Source organism: Charadrius vociferus, unplaced genomic scaffold (assembly GCF_000708025.1).
Source record: "Charadrius vociferus isolate BGI_N301 unplaced genomic scaffold, ASM70802v2 scaffold32, whole genome shotgun sequence".
Classification (NCBI taxonomy): Eukaryota; Metazoa; Chordata; class Aves; order Charadriiformes; family Charadriidae; genus Charadrius; species Charadrius vociferus.
The window spans coordinates 6,198,068-6,220,494 of NW_009647856.1; the positions used below are offsets into that span (position 1 = coordinate 6,198,068).

Sequence of the window (22,427 nt, forward strand, 5' to 3'; positions counted from 1 at the left end):
CCCCCCCCAGCAATCTGGATGCCTGTCCCCACTGACTGCTAAGATGGACTGCTCCTTCCCTTTCCAAATGGCTGCAGCAAGTTTAATGCGGAGCTGGGGGCTTTGCAAAGGGCAGAAGCCCCTGGCCTCTTTTTCCTTTCCCCTATGTCCCTTTTCCTAAATCGGGGTAGAAAAGTTGCTACAGATCCAGGGCTAGAAAAGACAAATAAATAGCTCTGTTTCCAAACTGTGCCTGTCTGGGTGTATCTGCATGCCTTGCAGACATGCTCCGCGTAAGGAGGGTTTCTCGGCCGCATTGTTAGCCCGCTCACTCGCTGCTGGGGAGGGCATGAGAAAAGTTGTTTCAAGCCTCTATATAAAATTTCCAGGAGAGACAATTGTTTCTAATAATAGCCCTGGCAGCGGTTTAGCAATACAACACACACAGATGTGGGAGCGAGCTAGTAAATCTCCTCTCCCAGGCAAGTCAGGTCACAGGGAGAGCCGAACTCCCGGCTTGTTGGTTTGGTGTGGGATTTTAAAATGTTGTCCTAAACAAAAAATCCAGCACCGCTCGCCCTTTCCGCCGGGAAGGGGGTGTGGTGCCTGTGCCTGCGCGCTGTACTTCACCGGCACGGCTGAACTAGGCTTTCCCGGTGTCTCTGGTACCGAGAGAGGCTGAATCCCAGTTCTGCCCAGTGCCAGCTGGATATTGGAGTGTCTCGGACTAGATTCCCTCTACATTGGCCCCTGGGGTGCGATGAGCATCCCCTGTCCATGCTCGGAGGGGGCTGTGACCAGCGTGGGTGTCTGTGCCATTTTTCCTGCCTAAAATTGCCTGCCAGGCATCAGCGAGATCTCAACGGAGCTAGAACTATTGGGTTGATCCCCTTTCTCCTTGCGGTGATGGCAGAGGGCCCGGCAGGAGGGCTGCTGCCTGCATTGCACGCTAACTTGAACCCGCGATGTGAACCCTGGCCGGGCGATGGTGCACCAGCTCAGCTTGGTGGCTCAGAGCTGCTTGTCTTCACCTTCCAGCCACAAGTTACCGGTAGCTTGTTCACTTCCAAATATTAATATTTTTTAAGGCGGTTTTAAGTACCGGTGTCAGGCAGGGACGCGCCACGTGCTGCAGGAGGGAGAGATGCTCAAGGCGTGTACCGCTGAGAAGGGGGGCTATGGCAGGAGCTGTAGGGAGCCAAGGATATTTTGCTTCTTGTACTGAGAGGGGATATTTTGAAGTGTCCTCATCTCAGCATCACCTCGTGCTGCTGCTAAGGTCAGCTGTGTCTCTCTGAGGACCAAAGAGTCTGAAGGAGTTGGTACTGGTCATTCTTCATGTGGCAAGAGGCCCCATCCAAATCAGTTCCTACAGCATGGATAAGTGCACCAGTGGGGCATAGCATGTAAAATGAACATTTCATTCTTAGGTTAATTTTTGTTTTAAACACCCAGGCTAGAAATATGGGATCTCTGCCATTATTTGAGCATAGATATATGAGTGAGCCGCTAGCAACCCTTTGGGGCAAGCTACCCCCTTTCTCCTGGTTTCTGGTGGTCACGATGTCATGCGTCTGAACTGGTTATTGCATTAAAAATGCAAGTCAGTATTTGGTGATACCTGTGGTCACAGCATGGGGTCACTCAGGGCCACGCGGCAATGCAGCATCACTTGGTGCAGAGAGCATCTTCCATAGAGATTGTGTCAAATTGTTTAGCCAAGTCGAGAGCTTCGGTTAGTGCGTTGGGTGTTGTTAGTAGGGACGTAAGACTGGGAAAGACTTCCCAAGTCACAGAGTCTAGTCCTATGTATCACAGGTAATTACAGTCACATATGTCCCCTTTGTTGGTACTGTTGCTTGCTGGGTGAATAACAGCAGAAGGTTTGAATGCAGCTTAACAGACAGCAAAGGCAAAGTAAAACTGTGTGGTATGGATGAGGGAGAAAAAGCTGTATTAGGGAGAATTGGAAAGGGGCTGAAGTCTCAAGTCCCAGTCTGGTAGGACTGTGAAGGAGAAGGAAGGTTCGTGCATTGCAAGAGGAGTGAGATACACAGGGAAAGTCTAAAAGGAGTGTGTTGATCCAACACCAAGTAAATTTGGGGTCAGGGCTTAGGCCTCTGAAGAAGCAGTAAGGCCCAGTGTGACCCACTTCTCATGAGCTAAGCAGGAACGGGCTGAATCGCTGGGACGAGCAAAGGCTGCTGTCAGGCATGGGGCCACGCTCACGCTCAGCTCTCAGGGACCTTGGCTGTCTTTCATTCAAGACACTCTAAGCTTGGGGCAGTCAGTATTCCTGTGCCTCTAAGCTACACCCAAAATGTCCTTCTAGCTGGGAGTCATCCAACAAATGCCTCATCTCTTGGGGAGCAGTGCTGCTGGGTGAGCTGTAAGAGCAGATGATGGTGGCTCCCCATGCTTCATCGCAGGATGGAGCATGCTTGGGTGCACAGCTGGATCCCAAGATCAGTCGGCAATGCCAATCTCCAGTCATCCTTGCTGGCTTGCTCCTTCCAACAGCTGGAGGTGTGGGTTGCTCTGCAGCCCCAGTGCAAGCAGAGCACAGCAGTCCAGCAGGCAGCAAGGTCTGACAAGGTTAAGCTGCAGTTGAATTGCTTGCAAGCCTCCTCCAGTTCCAAATCCCAGTTTGTCCAGCCCTCTCCCAGGCCATACAGTTCCCTAAATCAGCAGCGGATTGCCCAGCATGGCCTTGGGGACCACTGCAGCTTGACAACATCCCTGATATCTCTCCTTCTCCCATACTTTTACCAACTTAATCCCCAGCCCTCCTGTAAATCTCAATATGTGCCATTTCCTAGAAAGTCACGAACAATTTTCCAAGGCTGCACAATGAGTTGGAGCCCCCGTTTTCTGCTCTGGAGATGAATTCTTTCAAGGACTAAAAATGACTTTGACTGCTTTTCTCTCTGATCTGACACTGAGAAGATGCCCTGGCCAGATGTTTGATCAGCTCCAAGCTTCTGAGAGCACTTTCATGTTGATGAATCGCAAACACGTAGGGTTTGATCCTGCCTCCCTCTCTCCAAGTCACCTTTGCACTCCACCTACTTGCAGGTCAGTGGGAGCCTGAAGGTTTGTTCCTTGTCTATGTCTGTCTTCAGCAGGCTGCCTGTCAAAATAAGTAGAAGATGACCCTGGTGTACCTCCATCCCCGAGTCAGTCCCTGCTTCATGGTTCTGTTTTACTTCTCTGTGGCCCCGTGCATGGTGCCAGACACTTTGGGTGCATCTCCATGGGGTGGGGTGGGACTTGCCCGGCCTTAAAGCACAAAGGAGACCAGAGGAGCAGGGACCATCTGATTTCCAGGGCAGTTAACGATGTTCTTGCTTACAGCGTCCTCTGCCTCCTTTTCTAGCAGATACACTGCCCTTCTGCTCTTATCCTGAGATGCTGTGTCCCACCCTCAAGGAAAGATCACTCGTGGGTAGCAAAAAGCCTTTTTCACCCTCTTTCTGCACTGCTGGGATGTGGTGTGACCTAGCATAGTAATCTTTGGGAAAAGCCCTTGAGGGCAGAAAAAAGGAAGGCAAGTTGACCCTTTTTTACTGAATTTCACTGTAAAAGGGTCCACGGAAAATCTCCTAGAAAGCTGCAAACCAAAAAGAGGTTGATATTCCCATTTTGGCTACAGAAATCCTTTGTGCGTACACTTCCACGTGTAACATGTAACATTTTGACAATGGTTGTCGAGCTTGCCAACCCTCAAGGCTCAGGCTCTGTGTTTAGATTATTTTTTTTTATTTTTTTTTTCTTCTTAGAAGTTCCCAGATCTCCCAACCAAAATAAATCCACCCTTGTTTGGGTTTCCTGACCGCGTGGGATCGAACGTGGCTGCAGGCGTACCACACACACTGCGAGCGGTGTTGGCGTCCCCTCCATCCGAGCTGAAATATTTCACGCCGGGAAGTGCTTTGCAGATAGCGGAGCAGCCGCAGGCTGACCCCGCTGCTTTCACGCCGGGTGCATGCAGGGCAAGCCAGGGGTGAAAAGCTGCTGCATCAAGCGAGCAGCTTGGAAAGTCAGCACAAAATCTGAAGCCGAAACTCAGTGCCTATCCGAGCAAGGAGCGCATGGATTGAGCTCTTTCCACCTTTAAAAATCAGTTTTGCTCTTGCTCTGTGCGGGTGGTATCTCTCCTGGCTATTCCCAGACGGGGTTTTGTGAAGATACCCGTCATCTCAACACGTGGCTGCCACGTGTGTGCTTGGGTACCACCAGACACTCTAATTTCCCAGTGAAATGGGGCACTCAAGGAGACACGGATGATTTAGGTGACGTGTAATCAGATACAGTCCTTGCTTTGTGCACACACACACACACACACACCCCCCCCAGCGTGGAAGCACGCTGGAAAACAAATTTGGAAGGTAAACTCTACTGCCTTCTGCAATTCTGAACTGGAAAGACCAAAAAACTGCAAAAAAAAGCACTGTCTGAAGTGGTGTGGGCTCCCTGGGACGCTGTGCAGCCCTGTCGGGGGTGGTGATACAGCCATCAAAGGTGTCACCTGGGCTTGTGCTGCAGGAGGTGGTGGGGATCAGGGGGAAGGAGACTTTGTGCCTCGCCAAGACCAGGGAGAGCTGGAAGGAAGCACCGAGCCTGCTTTGCCTTTGTGTGGAAGATGCTCTCTGAAATGCTGTGGGAGTGCTGATGGCGATTCTGGGGGGAATCTGCAAATGTAAAGGTGCCAATCTGTGTCCTCACTTTCTCAGTCCCCTCTCGCCAGCACGGTCAATTGTGTACGTGGCAGAAGGCCACGCCAAAATGGGTATCGAATCCTGGGAGTGTAAGGCTCAGGGGTATCGGATCCAGCCGCTGAGTTTGCAGACATTGCATCAGGCTGTTCCCTGTTCGCTTCCCATCCTTAACTCTTCTGCATCGATTCTGCACAGTATTAAAGAGCTGCTGTGTTTTCTTCCAGAAGAGAACATCCTTCCCTGGCTCTTAAAAGGCAGAGATGTCTTGTACAAAGACAAGCTCAAGTCGAGGCATTTATTTCAGGTTCCTCCTGTGCAGAGGTTGCAGGATGTCCGTATTTATTATGTTGTGAGTTCTCCTGATGCAGAGAGGACCTGGTTTTGCTGCACCAATAGCCAAAGCATTCTCAATACAGGCAACGCAAAATCCTGTCATTACTTAGAAGATGACTGGGAGTATAAAAGCTCAGGCTATGTGTCCTGAGGGCAGTTTTCCCTGCTTGACCCCAGAGTGGGGCTAGTCTTCCCTTTAGTCCTCACCAGGCATACAGGTGTTCAGCATCAGGAGCTGTCAGGACAAGGGGAGACAGGTACGACACCTTGGTGCTCCTCACCCATCTAGACGTGCAGGCAGAGCCCCTGGGAGATGTCCCAGTCCCGCAGCCCCAGCTCTGCCCCACTCAGCACAGGCTGTGCTGCCGAACAAAGCAGGAGCAGAAATGGTCAAACCAGATTTTTGCAACCAGGACCCGTTTCTAAAACCACCTGCATCTCTGAGGATGAGTCAGCTCCTTGTCATTTGAATGTGTTCTGCATCTCACCCTGTCCTTCCTGTGAAACCCTGTTGGGGGATGATGTCCACCCAGCACCGACCCCATCAGCTGCTGCCGCTCAGGCAGAACCGCTGGCGGCTGCCCAGCCTGGGCATTAGCCATAGCCCTGGCTCTCGACATCAAATGTATGTCAAACCCACTGATTAGCAGTGGCTGGGAACAACCCGGTGACATATTTTTCCACTGGAAGCATATCAGTTCTGAGAGTGTTATGCAAAACAAGAAAGAAAAAAAAAAAAAAACAACAAACCCACTTCTGTGTACAGATTAACATTTTACTTTTTTTTTCACATCTGGAATGACTTTTGCAAGCATGTTTTCTATTAGGTGTTATATATAATACTGCTCAGTGCTATCTATTGACCCGCTCTGTTACAGAATATCTGAGTGATGCGCTGCCCGGTGCCTTGGTGCCATTGATCAGGGCAATCACTGCTCACACCTCTGAATGCTTAGTGATACAGTAGATACAAAATGCTCGACGAGCGCTAAAAGGACATTTTAAGCCTTAAATCTTAATTTGTCCTTTAAAAATATTTCACACGTACTACTGCTTCCACTGCCTTGGGTCACTTTGGTCATCTTCCTATGAACCTACATTGATTTTTTTTCTCCAACAGATCACACCAGTTTCAGTAGCAAATAAATTGTCCTGTTCTCCTCTATAACTAAACCAAACCTCCTGCAAATGTTTTCCCAGAAGATTTGGACGCTCTCATGTAATTACCACCCTGTCTGCATGCACAAAGAGTGATATCTGGAACAGTTTGCTGAAAATATGCCATGTTTGAAGTGTGAAACCGTACAAAAAATTACATTTTTATGTATGTTTACAAGGAATTAAAAGTCAGACATAGGAGAGATTAACAGACATTCTAACATCTTTGGGAAAAATAATAATAATACTCCATTGCTCTGTATTTTAGCGCCACATGGTCATTATCATGATGATGTCTCACAGTGCTTGCCGCAGTACGTAGTAGGGAATGAACCAGAAGGTGACCAGGAGTCCCCACAGAGAGGTTGATGTGACTTATAAAAGGCTGCGGAGTCCATCATTGGTAAAGGATTGCCCTGGCAGATAATTTCGATCCTTTTCCCTTAGACCGTGCTGTGTCCTTTGTGCATCGTGAACAGAGTAAATATGGAGATCTTCCAGGGGAAGCGAGACCCTCCCAAGACATATCACGGTTTTCTTAAAGCACGGCTATGCTCAAAAGCTGATGAAGCACCTGTCCCAGGACCACACCGCTTGTCCTTGTGCAAAGATGCCAAAGATTATGCATCCCCTTTCCCTCTGAGCATCCCATTTTGGTTCTGCCACTGATATTTATTTCTTTGGTCTGCATTAGGGACTGGAAACCCAAATGATGGATCATGGCCCTTGTATATAATGTGCAAACAAAAGATGAAACAGCAGAACTTGCCTTAAAGTGATTATTATCTAGAAAATAAGTTCATCCTGGGGGGTGAAAAAGGCTCACAAAATAAAGATGTTCTACACATAGTTTGGATGAGCTGAGTTAGCTCAGGAGAAATTTACATACAGGGCAAGATATCTTGGGTTTTAACTGGGAAGCCTGAAGCAAGGAAGATTGTCTACCTGTCATCTTACTAACATAGGTGTGAGGCGGGTTATTTTTTGCTATGACTTCTGGTGACAGTGGCACTTTTGCAGCCTTTGGGCATTACTTTGGCACCTGGATGAGTAGCATAGTAGGGATGAATAGTCCCAAGGTCCGCAAGGTGGGATGAGGCCACAGGCTGCTCTACCCACGCGCCTTCCACTTCCCATGGCGTGCGACCCTCTGGTTGCAATGGTTTCACATGGATCAAGCGGTTTCACCACATCTAAAGCTGCTCCTTAATGCTCAGTGTGAACAGCTCGGTGTCTGCCCTGGGAGAAGACATGAATGGCTGAGCAGCACTGGGGCTCCCCTCGCTCACCTGGGCTTGCGGTCGGCTCCAGGCAGGAGCTGGTTTACCAGGTCTATGTGGCTGTGCAGGAAAGTGCGGCAGGAAAGGATGGAAATCCCATCCCCTGACTCAATCAAAACTCATCTGCACAAAAGCACTGACTGCAGGGAAGAGCCCCGAGCTGGCAGAAGGAGGAGCAGCTGGGCCACCTCGGTTGCACGATTATTTATTTATTATTTATTCCCTGTGCAGCCCTTACCCATCGCTGGGTGCATGCAGAAAGGCTGCAGGAGCAACACAAGCTTCCCAGGTAAAAGTGGTGGAGATAGCTACAGGATCCCAGTTTGAAGCAAGGTTTTAAGAGCTCTTTCATATTCTTGACCTAAAAATGTTGGCCTGAAGGAGGTGTCCACATTGAATCACCTGTACAAGTGACAGCTGAGTCAAGGTTTATCAAGACACACTTTTCCTGAGTCTGGAAGGGGTTGCAAATCTGTAAGGTTTAAGACATGTGTGGCCAGTGAATCCTCTAGGCTAAAAATAATAAATAATACTGAAAACTGTCACCTCCCTGTGGTCAGCCTCAGCTCCAGAGCTCCACGGATGCTCTGACCAACCATCTCAAATCTCCTACACTCTCCACTTCTGCCTTGTAAATAGTAGGGATCATGCTTGGAAGCTGATTTTTTTTTTAAGCTGGCAACTGGTTATTTTCTGGCCAAGAAAGGGAATGGAAAGAGTTACGAGGGCAAAAGAGTCAAACGTAGTGAAAAGTGTGCATTGGGAATGCCCTCTCCTCCTGCATCAACACCAGAAGGCAGGGAGGGTGCGAGAGGTTCTGCTTCCCTTTGTATTCGAAAAGATTTAGATCTGTATTATTTTCAAGAAAGAGAACAATACGTGACATAAACCAGCACAACCTCCTTTCTAGTGAGGAAGCCGGCCTGTCCAGGAAAGGACTTTCTTATCTCAGGATATAACTGAAATCAGGCCTCCGAGGCCGGCCACTCTCTGAGCGGTGATTTAGGCATCTGCCGGGTAATACCCTGGTTGGTTTAAAACGCGGCATCGGAATTAGATTTAATTCTAACTACATGGCTCAAGCACCAAGTGTTTTGAGGTTAAGATGCGGCATTCCCGGCTTTAAAGTTCGCCTGAGAGTTATTGCTTGATGTTGTAAATGGACTTAAGGACCGTAGGAGACGGTTTTTCATTTCAGCCCTGATACAGTAAGCCACTTAAACACTTGCTTATGTCACACTGAAATAAAAGGGATTTATGGACACGGCTATGTGCTTTGCTGAATCAGAGCATTTTTGCTGAGCGCTGTTTAGAGGAAGCATGAGAAATAACCTGTGCAGATGTCCCTGGGTGATGTGGGAGCCTGAGCAAGGCTGGAAAGCGCTGAACGGAGGAAGCGAGGAGCCCCTGGACAGGCCAGGAACTCCTTTGTCAGTCTTAAGACAAAACAGGGAAGTCACCAGGTCACTCAGCCTTTAGCTTGCCTTAATTTTTATCCTATCGCTCCCCGTCGGCATCCACACAATGGCTGGGTCGCGCCTTTCGCGGCGTGCATCCGCCAGGGTGACACCACAGCTGACACCGTCCCACCTCCTTTCTCGAGGAGGACTCTTGCTTTCTAATTACTGAACGTGTTTTTTCCACTCCTGGCAAACGATCGTTCACAGAAACGATCGCAACACTTGATGCAGCCCCTCCTAAACACGTCCCCTGCGCAGATCCCCCATGCGATGGGTAAGTCAAGTTCCTCCAAGGGACGGCAGCACTCCCTTCCTGCAGGATAGGAGAGGCTTTTAAGAGCTGTATCTGTAACCATGGTTTCAGCAATTTCATCTCCATTCTGCAGTCCGTGGCTAAGGACATTGATTTTTTAGGGGATGGGATAAAAAGACTCGCAAGGAAGGCCAAAGGCATTGCATGCGCTACTTCTTACAGTCCCACCAAACCTGTGGGAGATGCTGCATCATTGTCAGTGTATATTTTCTGGCCCTTCAATCCAGTGATGGACTCTGCATGTATTTCACAGAGCCTCAGAGCACTTCTGTAACAGGGAAGGCCACGCTGCTTTAGAAGCTGGAGCCTGGTTACTTATCTTCTCATCTCCATCATCCACATCTACAGCATCTTTCCTGGGCCCATCTTCTCAGCTCCAAAGCTCCATTTGCTACCAAGTTCCCTTGAAAGGGAATGCTAAAAAGGATTCTCCTGTTTCTTTGAATATGCAACATCTTCATTCTGCTACAGAAGTACTGCTAGAAGATGGCAGATTCCTGAGGATACAGCTGGGATACCCTTCCTAGGGAAAAAACAACAGGCTTACAACTAACCTCTCCTGCTCCAGAGCACCAAATAGCCTTTTCAATTAAAAAAAATCATCACATGAACAAATTTGAATGGCAGAAGTGTTGTCTAATGGGTTCCTACACATTGTAGTGAGAAATACTTGTACTTCTGTATTGGATTATTTCAGAAAGCTCAGCCCATGTTATGTACTGGGTCGCTGACCTTTACAGGCAGGGCAGGCTATATAGACCTACGCTATGCCAGGGGCCTTGTGCCAAATTAAAAAAGTTTTTCTCTGTCTTGAGAAAATAATTACAAACCAGATTTTCCACTATTGGTTTAGGGAATACTCATGGAAATAAATGGTAGAAATGAGGCCCATCTTCAGAAACAAGAGTTTCTCCTGACTGTTGCCCCATCCTCAGAGCTCCGGGGCACCGAGGCTCAGGTGGAAACCATCCTGCCTGAAGGGGAAAGGCAGGGGAAGGGAGCCTGCACAAGGGCATTGCATCTGGAAAGCAAGATGGCATGAGCAGTGCTGCAAACCACAGTGACGTGCATGCCAGCGCAGGTTGGTGTACAAGCCCCATGGCTGGGACAGATGGACCAGATTTGCACCAACAGTCACCTCACTCCTCTTCTTCAGGGATTGTTCCCACAGGGTCGCAACCAAAAGACTGCAGAAATGAGCAAACCCCAAGGGCAGGTGTCTCTGGGAAGAGCCTTGCTTGTTCCTCAGCCGCCCGGCCAGGGCTGCTCCCTTCCCACCATGCACAGAGCCAGCTATGGCCATGTCCCCTCTCCCCAGGTTCCCATGCAAGGATCAGCCATGTGGCTCAGCTCTTTGCACACTCTCTCGCAGCCGTTCTCATCCCAGTCACCGTCGCTATTATTTATTAGATGCAGAGCAGCAACTGGGGAGGATGCTCTGCGAACACGTGGCATGAAAAAGAAACATAGTCCATTCCTCCGGGATCTTGAAGTGTGAGTGTAGGACAGGAGATGACAGATGGATGCAGACAAGCGAAGAGACAGTGCTGGTCAGTGCGACAGACAGCCGTTTGCAAGACCAGTCCCAATTCAGCAAAGTGAAGGGCTGCCACATGCACAAAATAAACTGTGCAGACATCAAAAACACGCTGCGTTATCCCCCTCCCTCTGTCCCTACAAGCTTAGGAGTTGCCAGGATGAGAAGGCAGTAAGAGGTGGTCAAGTGGGAGCAGGATGTTTAATCTAATAGTTTATTGTAATCAGCGGGCTGTCATCTCTCCCTATCTCCTTTCAGCGGGTCTGTCCAAACGGCAGGCAAAGCGACACGGATTTTTGTGTATTCAGCACAATAGTTGCCTCCCATACAGGCAGTGAGCATTTAGGAAATATTCTGCCTCCAATTATCATTTTTGATTTGAGTCATGGAAGAATACGCCATATTCCTCTTTATTTCTGCAGTCACTGGCTAATGAAACGTGCCTCAGATATTTATAGAACTGCCATTGTAAATAGCATTTGCATTTGGTGCCTTTGAGTTATTTAGCGTGACGCGCTTTCACCAGGAGGGTTTTTTCGTTTTGAAAGGGAAAGGTTCCCTTTGGAGCTGTTTCCTCCCATCGCCTTCACTGTTTGTGTTGGATGGCGCAGTTCTGTGGGCAGTTGCTGATAATTTAGTGACAAAGTGACGGGAGTGTGGGGATTAGTGAGTGTGGTGTGGGTTTTCAGGCTGTGTCATGGACTGTTTATAGGGTTCTCCCAGACAATGTTTGGAATTACAGTGAAGATGAATAGAGAGGAGGGCAATTGCCAGAGCAGTTCATGCCACAGAGCAAAACAACCGCCAGCCTGCCTTCCCTAGGAAACCCATTGTGTAAATATTTGGGTAGGAGCCTCCAAAGGAGATTTAAAGTCTTGTGATAAAAGTAACTAAAACGTCCTTTCCCTGAGAAAAAGAGCTATGATTCAGAAGATCTCACAAATAACCACAAAGGAGATTTCCTTTCTGTGGCATCCCTATACTAGAGAGAACAAGAGTGTATGTCAGGTCTTCTTGTCACTGATGGATCTCAAAGTGTTTTGTAAAGGAGGTCAGCATCAGTTCTCCCATCCTCAAGGTGTAGAAGCCAAGGAGTAGAGAATCGCTCTCTACAACTACCTGAAAGGAGGTTGTAGAGATGTGGGGGTTGACCTCTTCTCACTAGTATAAAGTGGTGGGACAAGAGGAAATGGCCTCCAGTTACGCCAGGGGAGGTTTAGATTGGATATTAGGAAAATGTTCTTCACCGAAAGGGTTGTCAAACATCGGAATGGGCTGCCCAAGGAGGTGGTGAAGTTGCCAGGCCTGGAGGTATTTAAAAGACAGGTAGACGTGGTGCTGAGATACGTGGTTTAGTGGCAGTTTTGGCAGTGTTAGGTTGATGGTTGGACGTGATGATCTTGAAGGTCCCTTCCAACCTAGGTGATTCTATGATTCTATGATTCTAAGCACACATGCCTTGTGTGTGATTGGCTCTCCTGCACGCTGATCCCCCACCTCATCCACACAAACACATTCCTTCAGATCTTCATGTGCCTTAGAAGCACCATCTGTGTTTGTGTATTGGAGATATATTATCCCTGGTCTTTACACACTCATACATAAAAGTACATAAATGACAGAGCTTTTTAAAAGCACTCGTGTTCAGCTCTTTAAGTGCTTGGGGGTCATGCTGCATGTGCAGGCACTAAAAGAAGTGGCAGATTTTCAGAAAAATGTGATGTACTGAGCTGTTTTGAAAAAAAAAAAAATCTGTTCTGTATTTTGGCGCATAATTTCCGTCTGAGTTCGTGATAAGTCTGGCCCATGAAATGCATGTGGCCCATATTCACACCCAGCGTGTGCAGCTCGCTGCCATATGGATGAACTGTTAGCACTCAGGAGCGCATACACAGTCCCACCTCTTCACACGTCTTGAGAAGCATCGGAAATTTGTGGATACAATATCTTTGGCTGTTGGAGGCCTCTCCTGGGCTGAACATTAGAGCTCAGCTCCAGGTATGGGGCGAACCATGTGCAAGTGGCTGAGCAGGCAGCAGGCACAATGGTGGAGCTCACCTGGGAATTGTCTCACCTAACTTGAAATGTCTGAAAGTTCTCTCTGCTTTGAGCATCAAGGGCATCTCGACTGTTAGGTTAAACAAGACACCTGACTTTTTACTTTCTGGAGTAAGGGTGGGGGGCTCTTGCCTTCCAGAAGGAAACGGGGAGTCTGTGTTGGTAGAAGAAAACGCACTCACTGAGCTCATGATGAAACCCAGGACTTGATCGGGAGCAAATTCCCACACTTCCCTGCCACATCAAGTGTCCTTCTCTTCTGTCAACAGCTCTGTTCAACCGTTGATTCTTGTCTCTTTGCTTTGGTTTTCCATGGTGAAGGGAAAGCCATGCCTTTGTGCCTCTTAGCTCTCAGTTCCCCCCATCCTTCTCTGGGTAAGAGCCTTGGGAGAGGAGAAACTCAATTCACTCCTTGTAGTCATCCTTCACCCAACTCGTGCTGCTCAGCTCATGCTTAGTGACCTCCTGCTCCTACGTATCCATCTATAGGGCTTCGGTGTTGATTTCCCTTCCCTGGTTACACAGAGAAGCAGAAAGGGTTCCTTTACTTGTCTCCCCAGAGCCGGCCACAGCCCCATCTATTGCAGTGCAGCAGATACCACAGATCAGCCAATTTGCAGAGCATCAGAAACAGCATCTTTCACGCAGACAGGCTGTGCTAGATCAGTTTCTTCTCGCCGTGCTTTGAAACTTTCCCATTTCTTGCTCAGACAGCCTAGCAGGGTTTGTATTGATCTGACGATGCAAAAATGCACATAGTGTGGGCTTCAGACACTTGGTGGAATAATAAAACGTAAAGGAGGGAAGGCAGGACCATCATATTTCAGTTTATATCAAATAGGAAGTTTGTCTTCTCCTTTCTTTTCTTTTCTCTTGGCAAACATAATTTGTTTTGAAGAGAAGTGAAAAGCCCCATGGCTGGGTATCCTGTCTACAGAAGGAAATACTGTAGCATATCTTCAGCCGTGTATGTTATGGTCCTTCTGAGCTTCAAGGTATCATGCAAGACAAAACCTGGAGCCTCTGGTTCCAAAACCACTCCTTTACCATCTGCGTTGGTACCTGGGACTGGGAGCAGGGACCAGTGCTGGGTCTCTTTCTCCCCCCAAGGCTGTGCGGTGGCTGATGCATCCAGCTCCTGCAGCAGCTCTTCACCCTCTCTTGTGCAGAATAGCCTAGGTGGACATGGCCTGCAGGCCATCAGCTGGCGTCATTAGACTGTAATATGAACATTCAAACCCCTGAGAGGCACAGAAACAAGATGACACTAAAGAAATAACGTACGTGCCGTGCTATCTGCTCACACACTGTGAGATCAACTATAAAAACGATCGTGGCCTTTGACAGCCACTTCGCTGATGGACAGAACTGCTGGGCACAAGCTGGTGTGAAAGCAGTGTGCCTTCCCTCTCCCTTTTCTGCAAGTGATGTTCATGAAATGCCTTGCAATTAGTCAACCATCATGTGCTGCATTTCAGAGCTTCACTTTATTCAGATACTTCATGTTACCAGCTGTTTGCATTTGGGATTTCTTTAAGCAGATAGAGCACTAAGGGGATATGGAACTCTGGGTTGGAAAAGCATGAAGAGCTAAAGAAGCTCCACATGGAAAGCAAGTGCTTTGCTGAAAAACTAAAGCACAAAGTCAAACATCACAGCAAATTTTCCCCCTTCCCCCTTTCACCTTCTTTTATTCTTATTTCAACTTTGGTATAACCTATGGAGTGTAACACACAAGAGCTGGACTGTTTCCATCCCTGCCATCACATGTTACCGCCACGATAAACTCACGGCTTTATCTCTTGCTTTGGGTAAACTCATCTTAAAACTGGAATATCAGTGCATCCTCACCATCTTGGGGATGCAGCAGATACGTGACAGTAAGAGGATGAGAGAGATCTCAACCTCTTGGAGTTCACTCGCCAAGTAATATACCTTATGACAAGCCATATTTTGCATGACATTACTTACCGGAGGAAACTCTAGTAAGAAGACAATTTATTGCCATGGTGGTAACTGGCTGACATTTATGAGAAGCCTTGTTTTACAAGGCTTTCCTTTGGCTGCAATGCCCAGGCTCCAGTTGTGCTCAGGGAAAACGAGAAGCAAAGCGATGTTATTTAGTGCACACAATACTCCAGAGGCGTTCTGGTGTGAGTAACAACGGGGGTAAAGTCTGCTTGGATCGCATGGGATTGTGCATGCCAGGATTGTAAATTTGGGATGAGTTGAAGGGAAAGGCTCATTTTGACTGAAGATTTCTCATAATGAACTCCATATCTTGCATGGCCGGATTGAGGCTCAACAGAGTTGTTGGCCCATCTGAATTTTTGCTATGGGGAAGAGGCTAGGGCCAGGAGAAGGCTCGGTCTGTCCTGGTCCTGGGAAAGAGGAAGGTGGCTGTGGGACAGAGCTGGCAAGAGGGAGCACAGGAGCATCCACCTGCAACCGGCAGGGTGAAGGTGATGCTGCTGGAGATGGCCAAGGTTGTAGAGCCCATGGCAATGGCCATACATCGCCTGGGCTCTCAGATGGGTGAAGTTTATGGTGGGGCATTGCCAGCTGCCCTTCACTACTGCCTCCTGGATGCCAGCGTGTCTGGCCCCATCAAGCCACCTGAGCGGGTGATTTTTAACCCGCAGAGCTAAAGCAGAAAGCCAAGCTGTCCTCAGTTAACCCCCCAAGCCCACATCTCCCTGCTCTCTGCAAGGCAGCTTTGCATCAGGGGCTCAGCTCAGCTGTCACCGGTGGGGAGAGGTGATGGATGAGGGCAGAAATGCTCAGGGTGCTGCAGCAGCCGCATCCCCGACAGCCTGTACCCACCTGTCAGGTTCCCGCGGACTCTCTGCTCCCTTCTGGTGATGCTTTAGGACTTGCCATGGCAAGAAATATCATTAAATTGAGCTGGGGATCCATGCAGAGCTCAGGAAGGTACCTTGACTGGAGGGTGGTGGATCCCTGTGTGACTGAGCCATGCTGTGGGGTTGAGCTGGGTCCAGGCATGCGTGAGTGCCGTGGGCAAGACCACGCCAGGGGGGCTGCCTGCGTACTGCCTAAGTCGTGCTGAGGAAGGGATTTCCAAGAGCTAAAGAGGCTTAGGCAGTCCATATCCCATTAGCAGATAGCAGGATTGCGCTTGTGCCTGTGTGCGCTGAAGGGCTTTGCAGGGCTGAGTCCGGATCTGTAACTCTGCAAAGCAAAGTTGCTCCTCACTTACGGTGCTCTGTGCAAGAGGAGAGCCAGGAAAGGGCTTGACCGACTGTCGAGGAGTTTCCTCAGGCTGTGGCTCATTTATTTCTTAGCATCTCAATCTACAGGACCTTGGAAGAAATAGTCTTCTATACCTAAAAGTTTTATTGATATCATTTGTTAACAGTTGTAATAAACTATACTGGTATGGAAGCACCTGTGGACCAATATAATAATATCTCGAGTGGCTCCAGTGGTACATTGGATGGAGATGGGGATGGGGATGGGCATAGGCATAGGCATAGGCATGGAGATGGAGATGGAGGTGGAGATGGGCCTGGACATGGACATGGGCATGGGGATGAGCATGGAAATGGAGATGAGGTTGCCAGATTGTCCAGAGAAGCTGAGGCTGCCCCATCCCTGGAGGTGTTCAAGGCCAGGTTGAAAGGGGCTTGTAGCAACCTGGGCTGGTGGGAGGTGTCCCTGCCCATGGCAGGGGGGTTGGAACTGGATGATCCTCAAGGTCCCTTCCAGTCTAAACTATTCTATGATCTTAACTAGGACACCCCAAGTAGGACAAGTCCATTTTGGGATTCAGGCCCAAAGGAGCAGCTGGTGCAACCCCAGGGAGCACCGTGAGCACGGCCCAGGCAGGAGCTTCACTTGCTCTGTGCCACCTCCGGGACGGCTGAATCACTGCTGTCGAGGGGTTTGGTGCAAATTTGTCTGGATGGCCCCTCTGCCGGCCAAGCCGGCTGCAAAGCTGGAGGCTGCAGCATGAAATGTCGGGGCCCCTGCATTGCAAATTGTCCCCCTGGCCCCATTTTTCACAGTGGAACAACCTCCTCCCCGCAGCTGCCCCAAAGCAGACGCCACGCGCTGCTCCGTGACAGCTACCCGGGGTGGCTTTTCTTTTCCTCCTTCCAGCCTTTGCTTTCCCCTGGTGCCAAAAGAAGGGGGATTAATTAAAAAAAAAAAAACAACCAACAATACAAACAAACACAGACTGAAAGCACCACAGAGAATTAAAGCCTCCAGCTTGCGCCGGGGGAGCCGGCAGCCACGTGCCGAGCTGGAAAGCCGAGCGCCCTGATGACACACATGCCTCTTCTCTCTTGCAGATGACGGAGGGCCGCAGATGCCAAGTGCACCTCCTCGACGACAGGAAGCTGGAGCTCCTCGTTCAGGTAGGAACCGCACACTTCCCCACATGAGCGTTTGCTACGGCTGCAGATTTTCACTGGGGTGGGGAGAGAAAAGGGTTCCACAGCTGCTTTTCTCAGCAACTGCATGCCATGGCTGCATGCAGAGCTCGGGGAGGCTGCATTAGTGCTGGGTGGGGAGGATCTGCGAAGACATATCTGTGGGAAGGACTAATTCAGCACACATTTTGCTTTATTCTGTGCCAAAACTGTCCCAGTCACTGCCAGAGCGATAGAAAAGCAGCTCTGGTCATTTTTGACACTGTTACTATATCACTTAGCTATTTTTTGAGGCGTTGCTTAGCTTGGAGAAATGTATTGCATCTGCTTAAAATACCTCTAGCATTTGTTTGCATCTTCTCTACTTGCCGTCCTTCGTGTCTGGGGTGTGCCGCTGGGCTCCGTGCCAGAGGTGGCGATGCCCCACGTGCCCGTCTGTGCCGGCAGCAGCAGAGGCTGTGGTGCCGCGGGCAATGCGTTGCTTGAGACATTACAGAGGTTGTAAATCATGTGTCAAACACAAACATGCATTTAAATAAGTCTGTGCTCCATCTGCCTTATTTTTTGTTTGAAAAATAAAATATGGAAAATTAGGAAAAATGAGAGGCTGGTGCTGGATGTATAACGATGGGCTGATGGAAGCTGAAGCATCCTGAGCTCTTCTGACAATTTTGGCTCCTGTCTTGGAGATCAACAATGGGTTAATAACAAGAATTAGAAGAATGTCTTTCCTTTTACAAACTCTGCCGGCCAGCCACAGGCAGCCCAAGAAGCAGGAAATGAAACTTCCCATAGTTGCCCAAATTCCCCAACGCAGCTGATAAGGGCAGGATCCTACCCAGCACAGGCAAACCTGAATGGGGATTGCTGAAGGCGACTTGAATCGTCGGAAGCACATTCAGCCTTGCTTTCCGGAAAGTTGCTTAAAAATGCCATTTACAAAATGTTAATGGGTAACGCATTTTCAGGTACTTAGTCATCGAGGAGGCGAAATCCCTCAGCTCTCTGAGACAGTCCTCGAGTGCCCAGCTAACTATGAACTAGCCAGGGCAGGGCTGGAATGAGAACAGCTAAATCGGGATGACTAATTAAAAGAAACCACCATACCAAACGGTCTCTGCGTTGTGAGCATCCCTGCATCGGGCTGCAGCGGGCTTGCTGAGGCTCAGCAGCCTGGCCGGGGGAAGTCCAGCCACCTTCATCACAAAGATGCAGCACTTGGCTTCCTATTTCATATAAACACCTTTTTAAATTTTTCTTAGTTCTATTAAAAATGAATGGGTTATTGAAGAACAGCTCTGCTCAAGCACTGCTCCCAATATTAATAATCACAGTGCAAAAAAAAAAAATAAAAATCTGTATAAGCTGTCCTGGCCAATTTGCTTGTTTCATTTTTTTTTTTAATCAACACCAAAAAATCACAGATGACAGCTGGGGAGGCTGGTTTGGGAATCTCTGTGTCCATTCCTGAGTGACCAGAAACAATATCACATGATTATTTTTTTGAACTGTTTGATCACGCCTTCAGTGGGAATTTCTAGTGATCAATGTAGGAAGCGGATTGCTCTGTAAATCACACCAACTAGTTTGCAAGTGACCCGTGACTGAATTTTAATCGTACAATAAATTGTGTTGCTGTTTTCAAGTAATGTATGAATGGGGAAAGCCAGGAGGTGTGACTATGAAAAATTCATACCCGGAGAAAGCAGTAACCTCTGTTGCGTGCAGGTTGACCCAGCTCTCTGAGCAGCGCTGTGCCCATACATGTACGGGGTTCTCTGATTAAATGAGGTTTTTCAATGGTGTTAGGTAGCCTCTACTTGGGGCAATAGTAAATAAATCGCTTTTGGGTGGAGCAGACGACAGAGGAAGAGGATGTTTGGATTCAAGTGTGTCTCCAATTCCAAAGCCACCAGCTTTGGGGTGGTCCTGGGGCTGCTCTACTCGGGCAGGAGCGGGCTGATGTGACCCAGATAAGCGTTGCTTTGCCCTGGCAGGTCCCAAATCAACTAGGCTCCCTCCAGGAGCAATGTGCGCTTTGCCAGGGGAAATCTGTCCAGCTGACCCATACTGTTTGTAACTTGTGCTAAGATTTCAGATAAAAGTTGCTTTGTAAGTTCTGAGCACCATTATTTTTGTTATTACCTTATCTCATAGCTGAACTGAATAAGAAGTCGTAAATAAAATGTTCATCCAACCTCAAGGCTGTCACTTCAAAGCTGTATTCTGCTTTGAGTATCTTGCCATGAGCTGAAACAGAGGGCTGATCTACTGGTTTATTCCAGGAAAGAGATTCCTCCATAGCTGTGTTGGGCCTCAGCATCCAGACCTGCGTTGGGTTGAATCGCTCAGGCACCAGGTTCTCAAATTCTCTTGTGAAATTTCCTCCTTCCCACCAACCTCAACCTTTCCTGGAAGCTTTTCCATAGCTAATTTCACACTCTTAGGGCAAGTTTCGGAGAGACCGGTGGAAATCAGTAGAACTGATTTCTCTACCGTAGGTGAGATCAAAATGCCATCCTCACCTGTATCTGGCTTCAGACAGCCCTGCAGTGCTTGAGTGCGTGATATGAAGTGGTCTGCTTAGAGAAGGGTTCGGAGATTCTGCTGCTTTATTTTGGTGTGGAAAAAAACAGCAGAAGAAGCTGGGACTGATGGAAGGAGGGAGATGGGTACAGCTCCCTCGAACGGATGCAGGAGGGCTCCTGGAGCATCTTGAAACTGCTTAGGCCGGTGACTCTCGGGAGCTGCAATTATTTCCTCTCCCGCTGCCTCGAGTGCTGCTGGGCAGAAACATGCATCTGGGAATGATCAGGGTGTTTGCAAAAAGCAGTGTATTAAGCAAATGTACTGCCTTTTTTGTCTGCAAATTAGCTGTGATCAGACTCAGGGGTTTATGAATATGTCATTCGAAACATATCAAGTGGTGGTTAACGAGGACCATACCTCAGGCTGCAGGAGGATGGTAAGCGGTAACTGTGCTCCTGTGGTTGCTCGCAGGAGTCAACCTTGGCTCTGTGTGACAGCTCCACCACACCAGATTGAAATGTTTCACCATCACAGATTCTCCCCCGAAACTCCAAAGACCACTCAGACTGGCCACACAGCTATTGCCAGCAGGACCCCTCATGCACTTATGTTTTATTTGCATTACTGAGCCCCAAAAGTAAGATTTTGGCTCAGAGGCAGCATTTATAACCCCTTCTGTGAATGCCGGCTTGCTTTGGTGTTGGCACGTAAGACAAGGGCTTGGGGTTACCACCACCAGGAAAGTGATCCTGGGTTTAGTCAATCAAAGGGTCTTGACTAAAGTCTTTTCCTCCCAAGTTGAGCGGCTGCAGTGCGGTACAGCAGCAACTAAGGAAAAGCAGAAACACAGGCTTTGCGGATGAAAGAAAGCCCTCCCCAATGTGTTTTGTCAGATAAATGCTGAAATTTAGAAGGGCTAATCATAAACGGAGACAGAGGAGGATAATATGGAAATCTCTTCCTGAGGGTCTGAAACTCAAAGCCCGTTTGACTTGGGATTAGGAAGAAGAGTTGCATTTCGTATGTGTTTCATTTGATAAATGCCTGTTGATGGTCTGGGGTGTGTGGCAAGTTTATATAGGATATTTTTTTGACAGCATTTTCTTTCTGAACAGGAGCAGAGCGTCGCTCCTTGGATCCTCTTACAATCTGGGTTTTTTTCCTGTTTCTGTTTGATGCGTGTTTAGTTTCTAATACAGTTTTTTTTTTAAAGTGTTTGGCTTTATCCAGCTAATCCTTTTCAGCAAGCAAGTCCCCTTTCTGGCTTCTGCAAAATGGATTTGCTCACATTCCCTGCTCTCAGCCTCCCTATCTGTTATATTATTTCCCTGTGACCGTGTATCATTTGTCAGCTGCACATGAAAGGTTTGCATTGCGTTATTTAAAGACTTCTGCGTAATTGGCAATTCGTTCTTTTTCATGTGGGTTTTTATAAACATGGTTGTTTTTTTTTCCGGGCTGGCTGAATGAGGCGGCCTGGCTCGCTCCTGGCTCCTGTGCCTGCTGCTGGTGTCTGTTATCTGACGGCCGCTCCGGCAACTGTCATCCCGAAGTGTTAAGCCTCCTAATTCTTTCTCTCAGGAGGAGTTATTGCAGAAATAGAGCTCATCTGAGGCTCGTAGCAGAGCCGTCTGTGGGGTCTGGAGGGCTCTGAAATTTGATAGTAGGAAATAACTGTGCTTTTGGTTTCTAACCTTCTCCTCAAGGAGCACTGAGCCTGATTTGGAAGAGCCGGGGAGAGGCGTGGGGGTCAGCACCACGCTCGTCTGTAGGTATTGGGGATGTTAACCCACCTGAATGTCCACGTTATCACTTCTTAAGTGACTCTTGCTACCCAAACAGCTCGGGGTAAGCTAGGTAAGCTTGCAGCATTTCTATCTCCCAGCTGCGATGCAAGCGCGTCCAAAACCACGTTAACAGCAATATGTGTTTATGTACAGCCACAATTAATGGGATGCACAGAACATCCCTTTCCAACATTTTGCCTTGCACACTGACTCTGCTAAAACAGTTTAGGAGTCCTTCAGGAGTGCAGGACTTGTCTCCAGCATGCCTGCCGTGCTTCAGCATCTCATCCCCAGGAACCACCTCCAAGCCAGACTGGGAGATGCTGGTATCTGTGAGCCAACACCAGGCTGGCAAGATGCCTGGTGGGCTGGTGATTCACCACCACACAGATGGCTGTCACCAGCATGGCCGTGCCGGTGGGGATGCTCAGTTCAGAGCACACTGGTGTCCCTTGCTCCTCCACGTTCAGCCTTGCTGGGGCCAGGCTGAGGCATGCTGTCCTGGGGAAGGTGCAGCATCTTTTGAGGGCAATAACTCCACTAATAACAATTAGAGGGAGAAATAAAATGTTCCCAAGGTGCTGTTAGAGTTTTTGCAATATTTTCAGTATTGCTCAGGAAATTGCAGTCAGTAGGGGTTTAACTGCATTTTCTTGCTGTCTCACTTTTGTATGCCAGTAAGTAGGGTGATTATCTGGGCTGGCATGGCGGAAAAAGTGCAGAAGTTCCCCTTTAGATGGTACAGAGGATGGTCTGCCATCAGGGACAAGCTGTCTAATTTTGGATACAGGTTTTGCATGAGGACCACAGCAATATATCCCATCCTCGGGGCAGGATAAGCAAGCCCCAGGATGGGCTGAATCTCCCCTGGGAAACCAAAA

The 22,427-nt window shown here is 48.5% G+C and overlaps 1 protein-coding gene across 1 annotated transcript in view; it reads left to right on the forward strand.

Moving 5' to 3' along the window:
• Positions 1-22,427, forward strand: part of FRMD4A (FERM domain containing 4A) — a 189,342-nt gene that overhangs the window by 37,663 nt on the left and 129,252 nt on the right. The window contains 1 exon segment of the mRNA XM_009882937.1: positions 17,150-17,215. Coding sequence (XP_009881239.1) covers positions 17,150-17,215 — 66 coding nt within the window.